Raw genomic sequence first — 19477 nt, 5'->3', positions numbered from 1 at the left:
CTCTCGATTTTCTCCACAATCTTCAGTCTGTCAATCCAACTTTTCTTTGTTTTTCTTACTCTCACACACTTAACAATGACTTTTATACACTCTCACCGTCATGCGTTCATTCAACAAATAGTGAATATTTATATTTTGCCAGGTACTATACTAGGAATAGGGGATATAGCAGAGAACAAAGTGGAAGTAATTCTTGCTCTATGGAACTTACATTCTATTTGGGAAAGACAGCAGCAGACAGATCAATTATATAGTATTTTAGATGGTGATACATGCTAGGGAGAAAAATAAATCAGGTATAAGGATTAAAGAAGCAAGTGAGTGTTATGGGTTCTTTTAATAGTAATATTTATAATCAGTTGGGTAAGTCAGGCACTAAGTATTTATTTCACCAAAGTGCTCTTAGTAGGACATGGGGAACTGCATACTTTAAGAGCTCTCTGTCTCTGTCTCTCTTTCTCTTTCTCAGGCTAACTGATCTAACTGTGACCTTGCCTTTCTATGTGATGACTATTGCAGCCATACTCCTTGTTCTGTTTCCATCTTTTATTGTTCTTTTCCACTCACTCCTTTTTCTCTGCTTATGTAAATATGCCGAAGACTTCCTTCCCTTGGACCTAGGATAACTTTCTAGCCCTAGCTTATTTTTTCTTCCACTTAGGAGAGTGCTCTATACATGTGTAGCTAACTAATAATGAAGCCATGAGTATGGGTGAGATGATTTAGTCAGATACATAAACCCTGAAAAGAGGGTTGAGGACAAAAAGAAGTGAAACCTGGAGTTATGCTGGTGGCTACTGAAAATGGGAAGAACTGTAAAAAGCTGCGTGTCAGAGAAATGAGTTTGGGTGAAAGGGAGTGAGAGCTATACGGACAAGATATTATTAGGGTCAGAGTAGGAAAATTCCTTCTTTAATTTCCAACTCTAGTCTCATCTCTCACAGTGCCTTTCCACCCAACAGCCTCTTGATTGAACTAATCACATGGCATCTGTATTGACTACTCTTTTTTTTTTTTTTAAACCCGCTCTTACCATTACTTCAATATGATTTAACCATAAATCTCTGTGGCCCTGTCTTCTCTGCTTCCAGTCTTCATGTAACTCTTTGCTGTATACACTTGGCCCTTGAACAGCACGGCGGTTAGGGGTACCAGTATCCCCCGCCATACAATCAGAAGTCCACATATAATTTGTGACTTCCCAAAAACCTAACTGCTAATACCCCGCTGTTGACCAGAAGCTTTACTAATAACAGTCAGTGAACACATATTTTGTATACTGTATTTATTACATACTGTACTCTTAAAGTAAGCTAGAGAATAGAAAATGTTAAGAAAATCCTAAGGAAGAGAAAATGTATTCACAGTACTTAGTGTATTAATTGAAAAAAATCTGCATGTAAGTAGACCTATACAGTTCAAACCCATGCTATTGAAGAATCCGTTCTGTTTGCCATGAACTCCATTTCGGCTTAAGTAATCATTGTTTTTCCTCCTAAACTTGCCCTTCTAGCCAATTTCTCTTAATTCTTCCAGACAGTAGGGCTTGGAATATTCCAATCCTTTGACTAGCAATTTATATCTCATCCGTCAGTCCTGTTGGATCATCTTTTTTCCTTTTTCTTCTTTCTTGCTATTCACACTGCTGTTGTCTTAATTCACGGCTTCATAGCTTCTGACTAAAGCACTACAATAAATTCCTATTTGGTGTTTCTTCCAGCTTTCCCACAACAATGAGCCTAACTAGCCATCTCCGTAGAAAATTTTGTTTTCCTTGCCATATTCCTATTCACAAGTTTTCAATGGTTTTCCAGTCTGTTCTTTGTTTGTTAAACTTTGCTTCCCTAAGTACCCTTTCCCCTCCATTCCACTTAATTGAAGGCTAACCTAAGCACTTCTAGACAGACTACTTTAGGCTGCAGTGCTTTCTTCTTCTGAATTCCAAAAACATGTTATGTGTTTTTTAATTGCAGTGCCAGCTGTTCATGTAATGGTTAGAATATGTATAGTTATTTAGAGAAAAGATTCTGCAGTCAGACTTAACTAGGCTCCACACTCACTTGCTGTGTAACTGGGGGCAAGGTAACCTCACCTCTTTCAGCACCAGTGTGAAATTGGGACAGTTAGTAGTACCTGTTTCAAGGGCTGTTGTCAGCATTACATGAGATCATTCATATGAAGTACTAAATGCAGCTCAGATCCTGACAAACTAAGTGCTCGATTAATGTCTGCCAGTTTTATTAATTACGTGCTGGTCTGTGTTACTGATTATCTTTAAATTATAATACTTGTTATTTCAAATACACTTTAGTCATTCCTCTCCTTTATGTTTCCAGCAGGACTGGCATAATCATTTGCAGCTGCCCAGTACCTGATGAATGTTTGTTGGTTGATTGGTATATAGTGCATCTTAAATTCGTAATGAGTAGAATATTGTTTTTTAAACCAACATTTAATTTTTAGACATTGTAATATTCTATGTGATACTTCATACATATTAAAGTATAAAATTGCTTATCTTATTTTAACTACATACTTAAACATTAAATTTTGAACCTTAAATCACAAATGAAAACTTTCACAGAAAGAGAAAGGGGTGTTTCTTAGCTGGCTTATTACAGCAGTAATAAAGAAGCAGCTGTATGTTCAAATTATGGTCCCAGTTTCAGAGAAAAATGGAACATTTGAACAGTGTAAGAAAGGCTTGTTTGACATTTACAGTTTACTTTTGAAATAATTATTTTTCAAAAATAATTTGGTCAATGTTACTCTCTGATTTTAGAGCCTATCAAGAAAGAAGATTTCTTTCACAACTTATACAGAAGTTTATCTCTGTGCTGAAATCAGTGCCTCTTTCTGGTAACTATCTTCTCTTAGCTCATTTGTGAAGTTGTCATTTAGGTACCCCGACAGTATTTCCTGGTCTCCAGTCTAAAACCTCTTAGAATAGTTTTAAATTATAATGACAACATATCTGTCCTCCCCTTTTCGTGTATATTACCAGTCTGAGTATTGTGACTGCCTTAGGTGTTCACATATTTTAAAGGTACCTGCATGATTATTGAAATAATTATTTAGCAAATATTTTTTGAGTTTGCTTGCTAGACTTAGGTCCTGAGCAAGGTGCTAGAATACAGTGGTGAACAAGACAGTAACAGAGCCACGTGGCATTTACAATATGGTCCTAAATAGTGTTTTTAAACAACATCAAATACTGTTTGGAGGGGAAAGAATTATTTTTGAGGTATGAGCTACAAGACAAAATGGGAAAGATTTCCCTCCAACATGGCCTCCATTTATTGATGAAACAAATATATGTTGTATAGACTATATACTTAAAAATATACCATGACTATACTATGTGTGTGTGTGTGTGTGTGTGTGTGTGTGTGTGTGTGTAATAATGCCTATATATGGGGGAGGGTAATTACATTATCCTGAGTTTGCAAGATCCTTATAAGCATTTAGTGAATGTACATAGAATATTTTTTACTTAACAAAGGTGTATATATGCTATGTAAGATATGTTTATTTATTGCCAGAAAAGAAAATTTCTTAGATTGACCTTGAGCTTTAATCAAAATTTGTTAACTCTTTGGCAGCTGAACCAACAAGATGATTAAAGAAGTATGCTAGTTCAGAGAGAGTAAAGGTGGACGGATTATATAGTTAGAAAACAGAAAACTGGCTTTTAAAAAATAAGGATTATAGTTTCATTTTACAGGGTCATGAAAAACAGCATATCCATATCAGTTATTATTAAGGAAGTCGTGTAGTTGAGCTGAGGTGTCAGTACTGCTGTCAGAAGAAAGGGGGAAAAAAACCCCACAATGTACATAAGAAGCAAATGATAAGGATATCTCGGTGTCTGAAATTGGAATGACAAGGTTTCTGCTGTAAACAATATGCCTAGTAGGGCCTACATACATAAAAATATGCAGCTTTATTCATCAGAGCTCAGAAGTTGAGTGGCAAGCATCATGTTCTAATTTTAATTTTAAATAGGTCGTTGCCAGTAATTTTCTCAAAACTATAAATAAAAATACAGAGTACAGAGTTTGCTTACTTTGTCAATTTTGGACAAAAATATTTTTCTTTTACAGTAACAAGAAAAAGGAGCAGAGGACTAAATTGAATGGATTTAATTTTTAAGTTGCTTCTTTAAATTCTTTAGTTTCAACAGCTATATGACTAGACTGTGTCTCAGAAAACCTGAGTTTCAGTTCTAACGAGTCATTATTTTGTTCTACACTTTTACGAGGTCATTTTCTCTGGTTTTCACTTTCTCACCTGAAAAATGAAGAGCTAGAATAGGCATTCTCTGTGGTCTTTTCCAGCTATGAAACTTTATGGTTATGTTATTTCATAGTCTAGATTTGGAGCATATATTAGCTAGAAAAGTTTTACTTAATATTTACATATATTAGTCACAAAAATATTCACATTTCTTTCTTTAGATGAAGCCTTCCAATTTCCTGTATAGTACAAATAAATTAAATACATGGATTTATTTAAGCATTCATAAGTTAAATCTAGGCACTGGGGTTAGTCACTGCTGGGAGTCCTTAGACTAAGCAGCAGTGGAGACTCTGGAATTTTTTCCTTTTTAACTGACAGAATCTTGGGACGCCTGGGTGGCTCAGTCGGTTAAGCGGCTGCCTTCGGCTCAGGTCATGATCCCAGGGTGCTGAGATTGAGTTCCGCATCAGGCTCCTTTCTCAGTGGGGAGCCTGCTTCTCTCTCTGCCTCTGCCTGCCTCTCTGCCTACTTGTGATCTCTCTCTCTGTCTCTCTCTCTGACAAATAAATAAATAAATCTTTAATTGACAGAATCTTGGTAGGATGATTACCTAGTAAAATGGTAGACTATTACCTGGCATTAGGGAAAAAAAAACTTTAAAGGTTTGTCATGTCATGAGATTGTAATTATTTAAAAATAGAAGTAAATGTTTTATAAAAATAGTACATTAATAGTCATGAATAGCATAAAATAAGGTAGTGATTTAAAATATTTCCTTGCTCTGTCATTGATGTTTTAATGTTAAAAACTAACATATATATATATGTATATGTGTGTATATATATATATACACACACACACACACACACACACACACACACACACAGAAAAAAACTCATTTAACAATGTCCCTTTAATTAGTTTGGTGTGTACCTTTCCCACCCATTTTCTTTGCATTCTAAAGGTATCTCTGTCTGCATGTACACACATATATATGTGTGTTTATGTATATGAGAGAACTAGAAGTTTAGTGTGTGAAGACAAGAAGGAAAGTGGGTCAAAAACTGATTTAAACTGCCTTTTTTTTTTTCAAGATTTTATTTATTTACTTGACAGAGAGAGACACAGCAAGAGAGGGAACACAAGCAGGGAGAGTGGGAGAGGGAGAAGCAGGCTTCCCGCTGAGCAGGGAGCCTGATGTGGGGCTCCATCTCAGGACCCTGAGATCATGACCCAAGCTAAAGGCAGATGCTTAACAACTGAGCCATCCAGGTGCCCCTTAAATTGCCTTTTTAGTTCTGTTTTGTTTTAGACTGCCTTTTTAGTTTTTGTATCACTTGGTTTTTTCAAATCTAGTCATTTAGTATAGGTCATTTTTTATGACTAATTATTACAGACATTAGTAGGTCTAAACACTTCAAAAATATTTTTGCAAACCTGATTTTTTTATTTTTTTTTAAACAATTTTTTTTTTAACATTTTTTATTTATTTGACAGAGACAGATCACAGTAGACAGAGAGGCAGGCAGAGAGAGAGGGAGAGAGGGAAGCAGGCTCCCCGCTGAGCAGAGAGTCCGACGCGGGACTCGATCCCAGGACCCTGAGATCATGACCTGAGCCGAAGGCAGCGGCTTAACCCACTGAGCCACCCAGGCGCCCCTGCAAACCTGATTTTTTAAATGTGTTTCTGACCCAAGATAGGTTTTTCGTTTTCTTATATTTGTAGAGCTAAACATAAGGGTAAGGCCTGCCTTTTTTGAAATGTAGGTGGGATCCTTATTCAGGATCGTGATCCTGTCCTGTAAGAGACACATGACAGTTTCAGTAACTAAATAACTGCCAGTTATAGGATTTAGTACATTGAATGGCCTAAATAAGAAGATTCTAACATGTTTTCTGTGTTATGTCTAGAGCCAGTCACTATGGACAAAGTTCATTACTGTGAAAGATTCATTGAACTTATGATTGACCTAGAGGTAAGAAATGGGCAGTGGCTTTTCTGTTACATCATCTTTAAAGGGGTAAGGTTAATCATGTAACTATATGAAATATATGAAATATTTCTTCATTACTGGCCTTAGTTTTTTTTTACCCACTTCTAGGTGTAATAGAGAGAGCAAAGTCAAACGCAGTTGGCCCTTGAGGTTTTCAAATAGCTGTCAGATGGCTATTGTTTGTAGAAAAAACTACTATATAGTGTAGTTATTAAACATGAGTCTAGCAATAGCATTTTATTTTTTATCATATTTTAATACCCTATCATAGAGGGTTTGGTTTTGGCTTTGGTTTTTTTCCCCCCATCATAGAGTTTTAATAGTAGCTGAAGTTAGGGGTTTATGTCCATCTCTTTAATAATCTCACTTTTCTAAATGTGCCTAAATATTGATGAAAAAAGATACAGCTGCTATTGTCAATTTTTTAAATTAAGATTCTTAAAGAAGATTTCATGTTATTAGGTGCAAGATTTTGACGGAAAGTTCAGATGCAGAGTTGGTGTAATTCAGATTGAATTCATTTCCTTTCCTTTCCCTCTTTACTGCAGGAAATTGAAAGAAAATCCTTTGTCTTCATTTCTTATCTGGAGAGAGAGGGTGGTTTCTTGACATAAGGATTAGAGTATTGGATTGGCAGCCATTCATGAGATCTTTATTCAGATTCTAGTTCTGCCAGCAACTAATTTATAACCTCTAAGGATCTCGATAACCTCATCTATAAAATGAGGATATTTGGTTAGATAAGTGGTTTTCACACTGATATCAGTATCTCGGCATTTTCTTGCTGACTGTCACAAGGGGGATGTGGGAAGAAGATATGGAGAAAGAAGTCTCCACATATCCCCTTATCCCCAGTCTCTTTTCTTTCAGAGTAGTACCATTTTTAAATTTATACACAATACATATTGGGATTTCATATAGGATTTTGTTTGAAAACTACTGGCCTGTATATCAGTGAAATTTCTTCCAGTACTGGATTTTATTTTTAAACATTGCCGCTGAGTTTACTTACAGCATTGACCAGAACTCTTGCTTTGTGCACCGTGACTTTTCAAGACTAGAGGGAACCTTATATGTGATTGACGCTTATGAGCCAAATAGTAGATTTTTATCTCTAGCTACAGAGAACATACAGACTTACTGCTATGGTATTTATTTTTTGTAGGCCCTCCTCCCCACAAGGCGCTGGTTTAATACCATCCTGGATGACTCCCACCTTTTGGTTCACTGTTACCTTTCCAATCTTGTTCATAGGGAAGAGGATGGCCATCTTTTTTCCCAGGTGAGCTTTGCTATATCGGAACTGTCACATAGTTTTCATTTCTAAATTGGTCTTTTTTCTGCCATGCAACTAAGAATACCAGTGGATGATATAAAGGAAATTTTGCTAAATATTGAATTGAATAATGTAAATTCCTAATTAGTCATTTTAAAGTAAAATCAAGTCTTAATATAGAAAATGAATGAATTAAGAGCTTTTGTTAATCATATGTGATTTTATTATTGAACTGAATTATGATCTTGGCAATGATAGTAATCACTGTGGAATAGAATAGATAATGAGCGTTAATTTCAAGAGAACTATGCCCTAATCTCATGGCTGTCTTTCCATAAGATGATGGTGACAGTTGATAGCATGGAAGTGCTCATTTGCTACCTTGGGTAGAAAGAAGTCTTAGTGTTTTACCTTGTTTCACATCTGCTTTTCAGAAGGAAAGCCTTCTAACAAACTTCTAACCTTACTTTTCAATGAGATCATACTTGGAGATACAATTTTTATATGTTTACATTTTCTTTCAGGAATTCTTTTATCTTTTTTTTTTTCCAATTTATTTTAGAGAGAGTGTACAAGCTAGGGGAGAGGAAAAGAAAGAATCTCAAAAAGACTCCCCACTGAGTGCAGAGTCCCACTTGGGGCTCAATCTCACAATCCTGAGATCATGACCTGAGGCGAAACCAAGAGTCGGATGCTTAACTGACTGCAGTACCTAGGCGCCCCCAAAATTCTTTTATCTTTTATCTATATTTTTTCTCATTCTCTTATTGAATTTCTATCCAGTGATTTGCCACATACATTACAACATACTAAAATTCTCATATCTGATCTTCCATAGATTGGAATTAAGAATAATAAAGATTTGGGGTGAATGCAGCCAGTAGATTCTTGATGCCATTGCTATGAAGGGAGAGCAGGCCTTCATTAGCAGCAGTAACTAGGCCAAAGAAAGGGTTTGGTGGCCATGGAGACTGATGAGAGGAAACTGTATCTTAACTTTCCTCACCTTGCTATTTTTCCCTAATAGAAGCAGCACACAGAGGAGATTATCTCTAATATGAATTACAAAGCCTTCATTCAGAAAATTCTGTATTAAGTGACATAAGTAAAAGACCTCTGCAGTGATGTTTGGTTTTTTTTTTCCCTTAGTATGGCTTCCTTTGATTAGATCCTTAATGTCTGTTCATTATTAGGATTGCAGTTTAAGTTCCTCTCTGTAGAAGTAGACCATGTATATGAAATAGACTTTAACAATTTATTCATTAGACCCATACTTTATATTCTTACACAGATAACACATTTGGATATGTTCTGAAGTGTTTGTTGCAGTGTTTATATTCCATAGTTTTTCAGCACCTCTGAGAAGTTACATGGACTTGTTATTTTTTATAATAGTTTTTGTTCATAGTTTCTTGTTCTTATGTTCACACAGTTTAGTAATGTAAATGTATCCTTTCAGCTTTTGGACATGCTTAAGTTCTATACTGGTTTTGAGATTAACGACCAGACTGGAAATGCTCTGACAGAGAATGAGATGACCACAATTCACTATGACAGAATTACTTCTCTACAGGTAACTTGAAATTCAGTGTAACCTATGCTTCTGCTCCATCAAGTTCGGTCATAAATAATTTAGTTTATGTAGTACAGGTAGAAGAAAATACTAATTTAATAGTGTTTTCATATTGAACTTTTTAAATATTGCTAATTCTAATGAATCCATGGAAAAAAAATGGCTTTCTTCAGTCTTGAGAATCAAGATACTGATATTTGACACTCAGATTTTCTATCAGTTACTGGACCAACTTGATCCATATACTTAACAGTTTCATTTTATGAAAGAATTCCAATACATTGACAAAGTATATGTGAGCATTTTATACATTTTAAAGATAAATACCCAGAATGGGACTGAAATTTGCCAGTACAGTTCAGCTATGTCAGCAAAGTACCTTTGTTTGTTTTCTATTACTAATCTCATCTTGCTCTTACTCTTTCTGGTGGCAGAAAGAAGCTTTTATTTGTCACTTTGAAGAAATTCAGTTCTTTCTGTTTTAAAAGTCTTTTTAGGGGCGCCTGGGTGGCTCAGTGGGTTGGGCCGCTGCCTTCGGCTCGGGTCATGGTCTCGGGGTCCTGGGATCGAGCCCCGCTTCGGGCTCCGTGCTCGGAGGGGAGCCTGCTTCTCTCTCTGCCTCTGCCTGCCTTTCTGCCTGCTTGTGCTCTCTCTCTCTCTCTCTGTCAAATAAATAAATAAAATTTAAAAAAAATAAAAATAAAAGTCTTTTTAGGTAAAGGCTCAGTCAAACTTAAGTTCAAATTGTCTTTCATGATCATTTCCACTATCGCTGAAGGACACTCTGCTCTCCCTCTTCTTTCCCAGAAAGGCATCTGGATATGTGGAGGCACTATGAGAGCCTCATTGTTTTGGAAGAGGAGTCATCTGCACAATGTCCCAGCTCAGATGTCTTTTCCTGCTCTTCTCAGAGCAGTAGTGTTTTTGTCCTTCTGCTTCTGCCTTTGAAGTGACCACAGCTGGTGTGGCATGTGGTCTGCTCTCTTTGCACCAGGCAAGGCATGATGATGGCTCCCGAGGAGCTTGGCTGTCTCCTTGCTGATGAGGCTCCAGCCTTGCTCCTGGTGGTGCCAGAGTTCTCCTGAGAGCTGACTCTCATTCATTTCCTAGCTTAAACAGCTCAGTGAGGCTTGGGTTGCAGGTCATTTTGCTATTACCTATAGTAATCTCATGGCATGCTCACCAGTAATCTTGGCAACTTGTGTTACCATCTGCTGTGGGGCATGAAAACTTCTGAATCTTCTCTGTGCCACATGGGCATTAAGGAATACTAGGGATATTACCTTATACACTCTTACCCAGTCACTATAATGCTGCTGTTTCTGTTTTCTTGCAGCTTACCACATGGCTGGTTGAGGGTTGTTATCCTGAGAGGTCCTTTCTTTCCAGAGTTCCAAAGTAAAAGCACAAACCACTGTGCTTTTGAATTCTCCCTCAAGCTGTCTCTACAGTGGGGATTTCCCTTGGAACTTTCTTTTAGTTTTGTTGGGCTAGTTATTCATAATAAAGTGTTTTATTTTTCTCCTTTCTGTCAGTGAAGCTAGCTCTCATGACTATTTTCATGTTTGTTCAAAATACAGCATTAGAAATAAACTGAACGTTGACTCTTGGTTTTTGTAATCCTGCTGGAATAATTCTAGTTTTTTGCCATTGTATTGAATACTTCTGGCTAAATATGGTAGAGTTCACATAATGAGAAGCATATAAGAAAGAGAAGTGCATTAATATTTTTAAAATATTATTTTTATTTAGTTTATAAATTATAGTTGATTGTATTAATATGTACGCATTAGTTACTGATTTCTTTTTTCTCTTTTCTAGAGAGCTGCTTTTGCACATTTCCCTGAACTCTATGATTTTGCCCTCTCGAATGTGGCAGAAGTAGATACCCGGGAATCGTTGGTCAAGTTTTTTGGACCTCTTAGGTAAGTTGACATGAAAGGAAAACTGAATTTTAATTTTCTTTTTGCCTTTAATCATTTTGCACTACTAGATAATGTAACTTATTGCACCACTTTATTGACAACTAAAACTAGTGCTTCTCTGTAGCAGTTGGTATCTTTAAGGCACTTAGATATAATAATTGATCTTCTGTTTTGGGGGGCAAAATTTATATTTTTCATAACTTAAACATTTCTCCTAAATCATAAATTTTTCTTAGAGTAGAACATAAGACTGGTATTCTGTCAATTATAACATAAAACAGAAACTAGTACATGTTCATATGTGGCATTAGAAGATGAGAAAAATGTGTGTTTAAAATTTATGAAATAATAATATTCTTTGACACTTAGCTAATACACTTTTTTGAAAATGGTAATAATGCATTTGTAGTACATAGGCACTCTACTACATGTGTAAATAATTCTCAAGACATTCATTTGTGTAAGGAGTAGGTACCATTTTAGAAATAAGGTCATTGAGACACAGAATTGATAGGTCATTTGCCTAGATCAAATAGCAAGTAAGTGGCAGAGCTAGGATTCCAACATAAGTAAGTCCAGTTTCAAACCTAGGCAGTATAACTTTTAACTGTGCTCTCATATCTCCCCAGTGTCCTTAATTTTTGGGAGAAATTATGTTTAGTTCATTGACTATTTAAAATGAAACAAACTTGGTTTCAACCTGAAAGTTGGTTTGGTTGTTGATTTTCATAAGAAGATTTAATAATGACTCACAATAACACAAAATCTGTTTCATTCTCCTAATGAACTGCATGAAGTTCCATTGAACAGGTGTACCATACTATTTTTTAATCACTCTCCTATCGACAGATCTTTACTTTCTAAATTTTTGGCCATTACTAACAATTCAGTAATGAACAACACTGTTTCTGTATCTATAAAAAAATCTTGGTGCTGATTCCAGAAGGAGTATAGTGACTGGAAGGAGTTATATATTTAAAATTTGTTATATATTGCTAAATTTCCTTCAAAAATATATATCAATTATACCAACGGTATATGAGTATTTATTTCTTTCCCTACCAAGTAGGTACACTAGTCTTTCATTCTTGCCAATCCAAGAGTAAAAGAACCCTCATTGTTTTACTTTGCATTCTGTGATTATACTGGGGAAATTGAGCATCTTTCTATTTTTCTTGGGTGTTTGCATTTCCTCTGTAACTTTCGTGTTATCTTTTGCTATTTTGTATTTCATTGCTTGTATTGATCTTTTTTTTGAAGAAAGCTTTATGTATTTTGCATGCTAATATTTGGTCTAGTTTGTGTTGTAATTATTTTCTCTCAGTTTCTCACTTTTAAGCTTTATTTTGGTATATTTTATTACTACAAATGTTTTCAATTTTTTAATCCTCTCTGTCAATCATTTTTTAATAACAATAACAAATGGTTTGTGTAGAAGGCCTTTATCACCATAAGATTATAAAATATTATATTTTAAAACACTTCCATAGATTTTTTTTTTATATTCAATTTAGTTGCATCATCCACTTGGGAATTTATTTTCATCCATTGATGCTCCTTTATACTCTTGTAAATTATTGAGGATGCTAAAAAAACTTTTTTTAATGTGGATTATAGCCATTACGTTTACTGTATTAGAAATTAAAACTGGAAAATGTTAAACACTTTATTAAAATCAGTTAAAAACCTATTATATGTTAGCACACATAGTGTTAATGAAAAAGATACTCTCCAAAATTAAAAAAGTATATAGTGAGGAGTGGCATTGTTTTGCATTTTTGCAAATCTTTTTATTTTTTTTAATTTAAATTTTAGTTAACATACAGTGTAATATTGGTCTATAGAGTAGAATTCAGTGATTCACTACCTCCATACAATAATACCCAGTGCTCATCACAGCAAGTGCCCTCTTTAATGCCCATCACCCATTTAGCCCATCCGCCACCCATCTCCTTCCATAGACCTGCAGTTTGTTCTCTGTTGTTAGGAGTCGTTTATGGTTTTCTTCCCTCTCTGTTTTTTTTCCCCTATTCCCATATGTTCATCTATCTTCTTTCTTAAATTCCACATATAAGTGAAATAATATGGTATTTGTCTTTCTCTATTTTATTTAGCATAATATACTCTAGCTCCATCCATGTTGTTGCAAATGGCAAGATTTCATTCTTTCTGATGGCTGAGTAATATTCCATTGTATTTATATACCACCTCTTCTTTATTCATCAGTCAATGGACATTTGGGCTCTCTCCATAGTTTGGCTGTTGTTGATAATGCTGGAATAAACACTGGGGTGCATGTACCCCTTCCAACCTGTATCTTTGTATCCTTTGGGTAAATACCTAGTAGTGTAATTGCTGGATCATAGGGTAGCTCTATTTTTAACTTTTTGAGGAACCTGCAAACTGTTCTCCAGAGTGGCTGCACCAGTTTGCATTCCCACCAGTAGTGCAAGAGGGTTCCCTTTCTCAGCATCCTCACTAATGCCTGTTGTTTCTTGTATTGTTAATTTTAGCCATTCTGACAGGTGGGGGGGGGGTATCTCATCATGGTTTTGATTTTTATTTTCCTGGTGATGAGTGATACTGAGCATTTTTTTCATATACCTATTAGCCAGTTGGGAGTGTCTTCTTCCCATTTCTTAACTGCATTATTTGTTTTTGGGTGTTGAGTTTAATAGATTCTTTATAGATTTTAAATACTAACCCTTTATCAGGTATGTCATTTACAAATATCTTCTCTCATTCCATAGGCTGCCTTTTACTTTTGTTGATTGTTTCCTTTGCTGTGCTACAGAAGCTTTTTATCTTGATGAAGTCCTAGTAATTCATTATTGCTTTGGTTTCCCTTGCCTCCAGCAACGTGACTAGTGAGCTATGACCAAGGTCAATAGGTTTCTGCCTATGCTGTCCTCTAGGACTTTGATGGTTTCCTATCTCACATTTAGGTCTTTTGCCATTTTCAATTTATTTTTGTGTGTGGTGTAAGAAAGTGGTCTGGTTTCATTCTTCTGCATGTTGCTGTCTAGTTTTCCCAACACCATTTGTTGAAAAAACTGTCTTTTTTTCATTGGCTGTTCTTCCCTGCTTTGTTGAAGATGAGTTCACCATATAGGTGTGGGTCCATTTCTGGATTTCCTGTTCTATTCCATTGATCTGTGTGTCTGTTTTGTGCTAGTAGCATACTGTCTTGAACTACAGTTTTATAATACAGCTTGAAATCTGGAATTGTGATGCCTCCAGTTTTGTTTTTCTTTTTCAGGATTGCTTTGGCTATTCGGGATCTTTTGTAGTTCCATACACGTTTTAGGATTGTTTGTTCTAGGTCTTTGAAAAATGCTGATGGTATTTTGATAGGGTTTGTATTAGATGTGTTCATTGCTTTGGGTAGTGTAGAGATTTTAACAATGTTTTTTCTTCCAATCCATGAACATGGAATTCTTTTCCATTTCCTTATTCCTTGTTGAGGGTTTTTATCAAGAATGAATACTTACTTTGTCAAATGCATCTCTTGACAGGATCATATGGTTCTTATCCTTTCTTTTGTTAATAGGGTGTATCACATTGGTTTGCAAATACTGAACCACCCTTGCAGCCCAGGAATAAATCCCACTTGATTGTGGTGAATAATTCTTTGAATGGACTATTGAATTTGATTTGCCAGTATTTTATTGATAATTTTTGCATCCATGTTCATCAGGGATACTGGCCTGTATTTCTCCTTTTTAGAGGGGTCTTTGTTTGGTTTTGGAATCAAAGTAATGCTGGCTTTGTAGAGTAAGTTTGGAAGTTTTCCTTCCATTTCTGTTTTTTGGGACAGTTTGAGAAGAATAGGTATTAATTCTTTAAATGTCTGGTAGAATTCCCTTGGGAAGCTATCTGGCCCATGACTTTTGTTTCTTGGGAGATTTTTGATTACTGATTCAATTTCTTGGCTGGTTATGGGTCTGTTCAAATTTTCTATTTCTTCCTGTTTCAGTTGTGGTAGTTTATAAGTTTCTAGGAGTGTGTCCATCTCTTCTAGATTGCCCAGTTTGTTGGCATATAATTTTTCATAGTATTCTCTTATACTTGTTTGTTTTTCTTTGGTATTGGTTGTGATCTCTCATTTGTGATTTTATCTATTTGGGTCATTTCCCTTTTCTTTTTGATAAGTCTGGCTAAGGATTTATCAGTTTTATTAATTCTTTCAAAGAACCCTCTCTTAGTTTTGTTAATCTGATCTACTCTGTTTCTATATCATTTATTTCTGCTCTGATCTCTATTATTTCCCTTCTTCTGCTGACTTTAGACTTTACTTGCTGTTCCATTTCTTTTTCTTTTAAGTGTAAGGTGAGGTTGTGTATTTGAGACTTTTCTTGCTTCTTGAGGAAGGCCTGTATTGCTATATACTTCCTTCTCAGGACTGCCTTTGCTGCATCCCAAAGGTTTTGGACTGTTCTATTTTCATTTGCTTCCATTTGTTTTTTTTTAATTCTTTAATTTCTTGGTTAACCCACTCATTTTTAGTACGATGTTCTTTAACCGCCATGTATTTAAGGTCTTTGCAAATTTTTTCTTGTGGTTGACTACAAGTTTCATAGCAATGTGGTCTGAAAATGTGCATGATATAATCTCAATTTTTTCATACTTGTTGAGTTACCCGGTATGTGATCTATTCTAGAGAATGTTCCATGTACACTCAAAAAGAATGTGTATGCTGCTGCTTTAGGATGAAATGTTCTGAATATATCCTTTAAGTCCATCCAGTCTAGTGTGTCATTTAAAGCCATTGTTTCCTTGTTGATTTTCTGTAGATGATCTGTCTGTTGATATATGTGGGGTATTAAAGTCCCCTACTATTATTGTATCATTATCAGTGATTTTCTTTATGTTTATTATTTTTTTACTTCATTTCTTAAAATTTAAATTCAGTTAATTAACATGTAATGTATTATTGGTTTCAGAGGTAGAGGTGAGTGATATATCAGTCTTATATCATACTCCATGCTCATTATATTACATGACCTCCTTAATGTCTTTCACCCAGTTACCACATTCCCCACCCCACCCCACTTCCCTCCAGCAACGCTCAGTTTGTTTCCTATGATTAAGAGTCGCTTATGGTTTGTCTCCCTCTCTGATTTCATCTTGTTTTATTTTTCCTTCTCTTCCCCTATGATCTTTTTTGTTTCTTAAATTCCATATGAATAAAATCATAAGATAATCGTCTTTCTCTGGTTGACTTATTTCGCTAAGCATAATATCCTCTAGTTCCATCCACGTCGTTGCAAATGGCAAGATTTCATTTTGTGATGGCTGAGTTGTATTTCATTGTACATATATATATCACAACTTCTTTATCCATTCATCTGTCAGTGAACATCTAGGCTCTTTCCATAGTTTGGCTATTGTAAACATTGCTGCTATGAACATTGGGGTACAGGTGTCCCTTTAGATCACTACATTTGTATCTTTGGGGTAATCCCTAGTAGTGCGATTACTGGTTGTAGGGTAGTTCTATTTTCAATTTTTTGAGAAATCTCTTTATGTTTATTATTAATTGATTTGTATATTTGGGTGTTCCCGAGTTGGGGGCATAAATATTTACAATTGTTTGATCTTCTTGATGGATTCACCCCTTAATTATGGTATAGTGCCCTTCTTCTCTTGTTACAGATTTTGTTTTAAAATCTAGTTCGTCTGATGTAACTATAGCTACTCCAGCTTTCTTTTGATGTCCATTAGCATAATAGATGGTTCTCCGTCCCCTTATTTTCAGTCTTCAGGTGTCTTTACGTCTAAAATGAGTCTCTTGTGGGCAGCATATAGATAAAATTTTTAAAAGATGTTTTTTACTTATTTATTTGACAGAGAGAAAGAGAGATCACAGGTAGGCAGAGAGGCAGGCAGAGAGAGAGGGGGAAGCAGGCTCCCTGCCAAGCAGAGAGCCAGATGTGGGGCTCGATCCCAGGACCATGACCTGAGCCGAAGGCAGAGGCTTAACCTACAGAGGCTTAACCTAGGGGCACCACCCAGGTGCCCCTAGATGAATTTTTTTAAATCCATCCTGATACCTTATGTCTTAAGATTAGAGCATTTAGTCCATTTACATTCAGAATGATTATTGACAGATATAAATCTAGTGCCGTTGTGTTACCTGCAGAGTTGGTATTTCTGGTGGTGTTCTCTGGTCCTTTCTAGTGTTTGTTGCTTTTGGTCTTTTTTTCTCCACTCAAAGAGGCCCCTTAAAGTTTCTTACAGGGCTGGTTTAGTGGTCAAGAATTCCTTTGGTTTTTGTTCATCCGAGAAACTCTTTATCTCTCCTATTCTGAATGACAGCCTTGCTGGATAAAGAATTCTTGGCTGTGTTATTTTCCCATTCAGCACATTGAATACATCCTGCCACTCTTTTCTGGCTCACCAAGTTTCTGTAGATAGATCTGCTGTGAGTCTGATCTGGCTAACCTTGTAGTTGAAGGATTTTTTCTTCCCCTTGCTGCTTTCAGGTTTCTTTCCTTATCTATGTATGTTGTGAATTTGATTATGATATGCCTTGGTGATGGTTGACTTTTGTTGAATATAATAGGAGTTCTCTGTGCTTCTTGGATTTTGATGTCTGTCTCCTTTACCAGATTGGGGAAGTATTCAGCTATAATTTGTTCAAATAAACCTTCTGTCCCTTTTTCCTTTCTCTTTATTTTCTGGGACTCCTTCCAAAAGGTGGTTGCCTTTCTACTTGTAGACTGCAGTTTTTGTTCTCTCAGATCTCCAATTGATTTCTTGGGCATTCAGAATGATTTGATAACTAGCCCTGTTCAAGGCTTAGGGTCCTCCTACTCCTCTATCATCTTAACTCCTCCCCTGAAAATCTCTTTAATGTCTGGCTTAATCAAAGACCGTTGGATTTGTAGATCTGCTTCTGTATTTCATTTATTGTGAGATACTGTTTTGGTTGAAGTAAATGAAGACATTCCCTTATGCAAAAGGGAAATATATTTTAATAACCTTTTCAAATAATTGTGAATATTTTTCTTTGATACTGTATCACAATTTGACAAGTAGTTATTTCTTAAATGTTAGTTTCAATGTGGTATCTGAAACCACGTTAGGGAAGTCTATACTATTAAAGTGAATTAATTTAGGAAATGGAGATACCTGCCTTGCGTATGGATGAGAAGACTCAAGGTATGAATTCTGCCCAAATTGATCCATAGGTGTAACTCAGTTCTAGTCAAAATCCCAGCAGGGTATTTTTCTAGAAATGACAAGCTTGTTCAAAAATTAGTATAGAAAGGCAAAGAGACTAGACTAGCCAAACCATTTTGAAAAAGAACGAAGTTGGAGGATTCCCACTACCTAATTTCAAGACTGCCTATATAGCTATAGTAATCAAGACATTGTGATATTGAATAAAGGACAGATAGACATATAGATCACTGGAACAGAGTAAAGTTCAGAAATAGACCACACATATATGTTAGTTGATTTCTGACTAAGATACCAAAGCAACTACCTGGGGAAAGGTTAGTCTTTTCAACAATGGTGGTGAAACAGTGGGACATCTATGTACAAAGTATGAAACTTGACACATACTTCGCATCATATACACAAACTAACTCACAATGAATCATAGACATATTTATCAGAACCAGAACTAATAGGACATATGGAGAATATTTTTGTGATTATGGTTTGTGCAAAGATTTCCATAGACACCAAAGCACAATCCATAAAGAAAAAAAGAATTGATAAATAGGACTTTATCAAAATTTAAAACTTTTACTCTTTGAAAGACTTTTTTTTTTCTTTTTTTGGAAAGACATTGCTAATAGAATGTAAATATAACCCCAGAGTGGGAGAAAATATTGACTAAACACCTGTCTGATGATGGACTGGTATCTGGAAGTCTCAGAACTCAGTAATAAGAAAACAATTTAAAAATAGCTAAAGATTTGAACAGATACTCCGCCAAAGATGATACATTTCAATAAGGCTACAGAAAGATGCTTAGCATCATTAGTTATTAGAGAAATGCAGATTTAAATCATAATAAGATAACCACTACATATCTATTAGAATTGTTAAAAAAAACATGCAGTGTATTGACTTTTGGCAAGTATGTGGAACAGCTGGAATTCTCACACATTGCTGGTGGGAATTCAAAATGGTAGTGCCTCTTTGGAAAAATGTGGCAGTTTCTTGTAGATAAACATGCTTTTACTGTACAATCTAGCATTCTCACAGATACACCCAAATGAAAATTTATGTTCACACAAAAATCTTTGGGGAAATGTATATAATGGCTTTATAGTTGTCAAAAACAGATACCTTTCAACTGGTGAGTGAATAAACACACTGTGCTACATCTGTATGATGGAATACTACTCAGCAGTAAAAAGGAACCAACTACAAACGCACACAATATGGGTGAATTTAATTGCATTATGCTAAATGAAAGTAACCAGTATCAGATCATAATGTATGATTCCAT

At 35.5% G+C, this 19477-nt stretch overlaps 1 protein-coding gene across 1 annotated transcript in view; it reads left to right on the top strand.

The window, feature by feature from the left end:
* AQR (aquarius intron-binding spliceosomal factor) overlaps positions 1-19477 on the top strand; it is a 94323-nt gene that overhangs the window by 21490 nt on the left and 53356 nt on the right. Inside the window, exons 9-13 of the mRNA XM_080807984.1 lie at positions 2783-2859; positions 6151-6215; positions 7399-7515; positions 8969-9082; positions 10904-11007. Coding sequence (XP_080664110.1) covers positions 2783-2859; positions 6151-6215; positions 7399-7515; positions 8969-9082; positions 10904-11007 — 477 coding nt within the window. The remainder of the gene's footprint in view (positions 1-2782; positions 2860-6150; positions 6216-7398; positions 7516-8968; positions 9083-10903; positions 11008-19477) is intronic.

This window comes from Martes martes (assembly GCF_963455335.1).
Source record: "Martes martes genome assembly, chromosome: 7".
In the NCBI taxonomy this organism is placed as follows: Eukaryota; Metazoa; Chordata; class Mammalia; order Carnivora; family Mustelidae; genus Martes; species Martes martes.
Note: the sequence above shows the minus strand (reverse complement) of the source record. Positions and strands in the feature narration are given on the sequence as shown.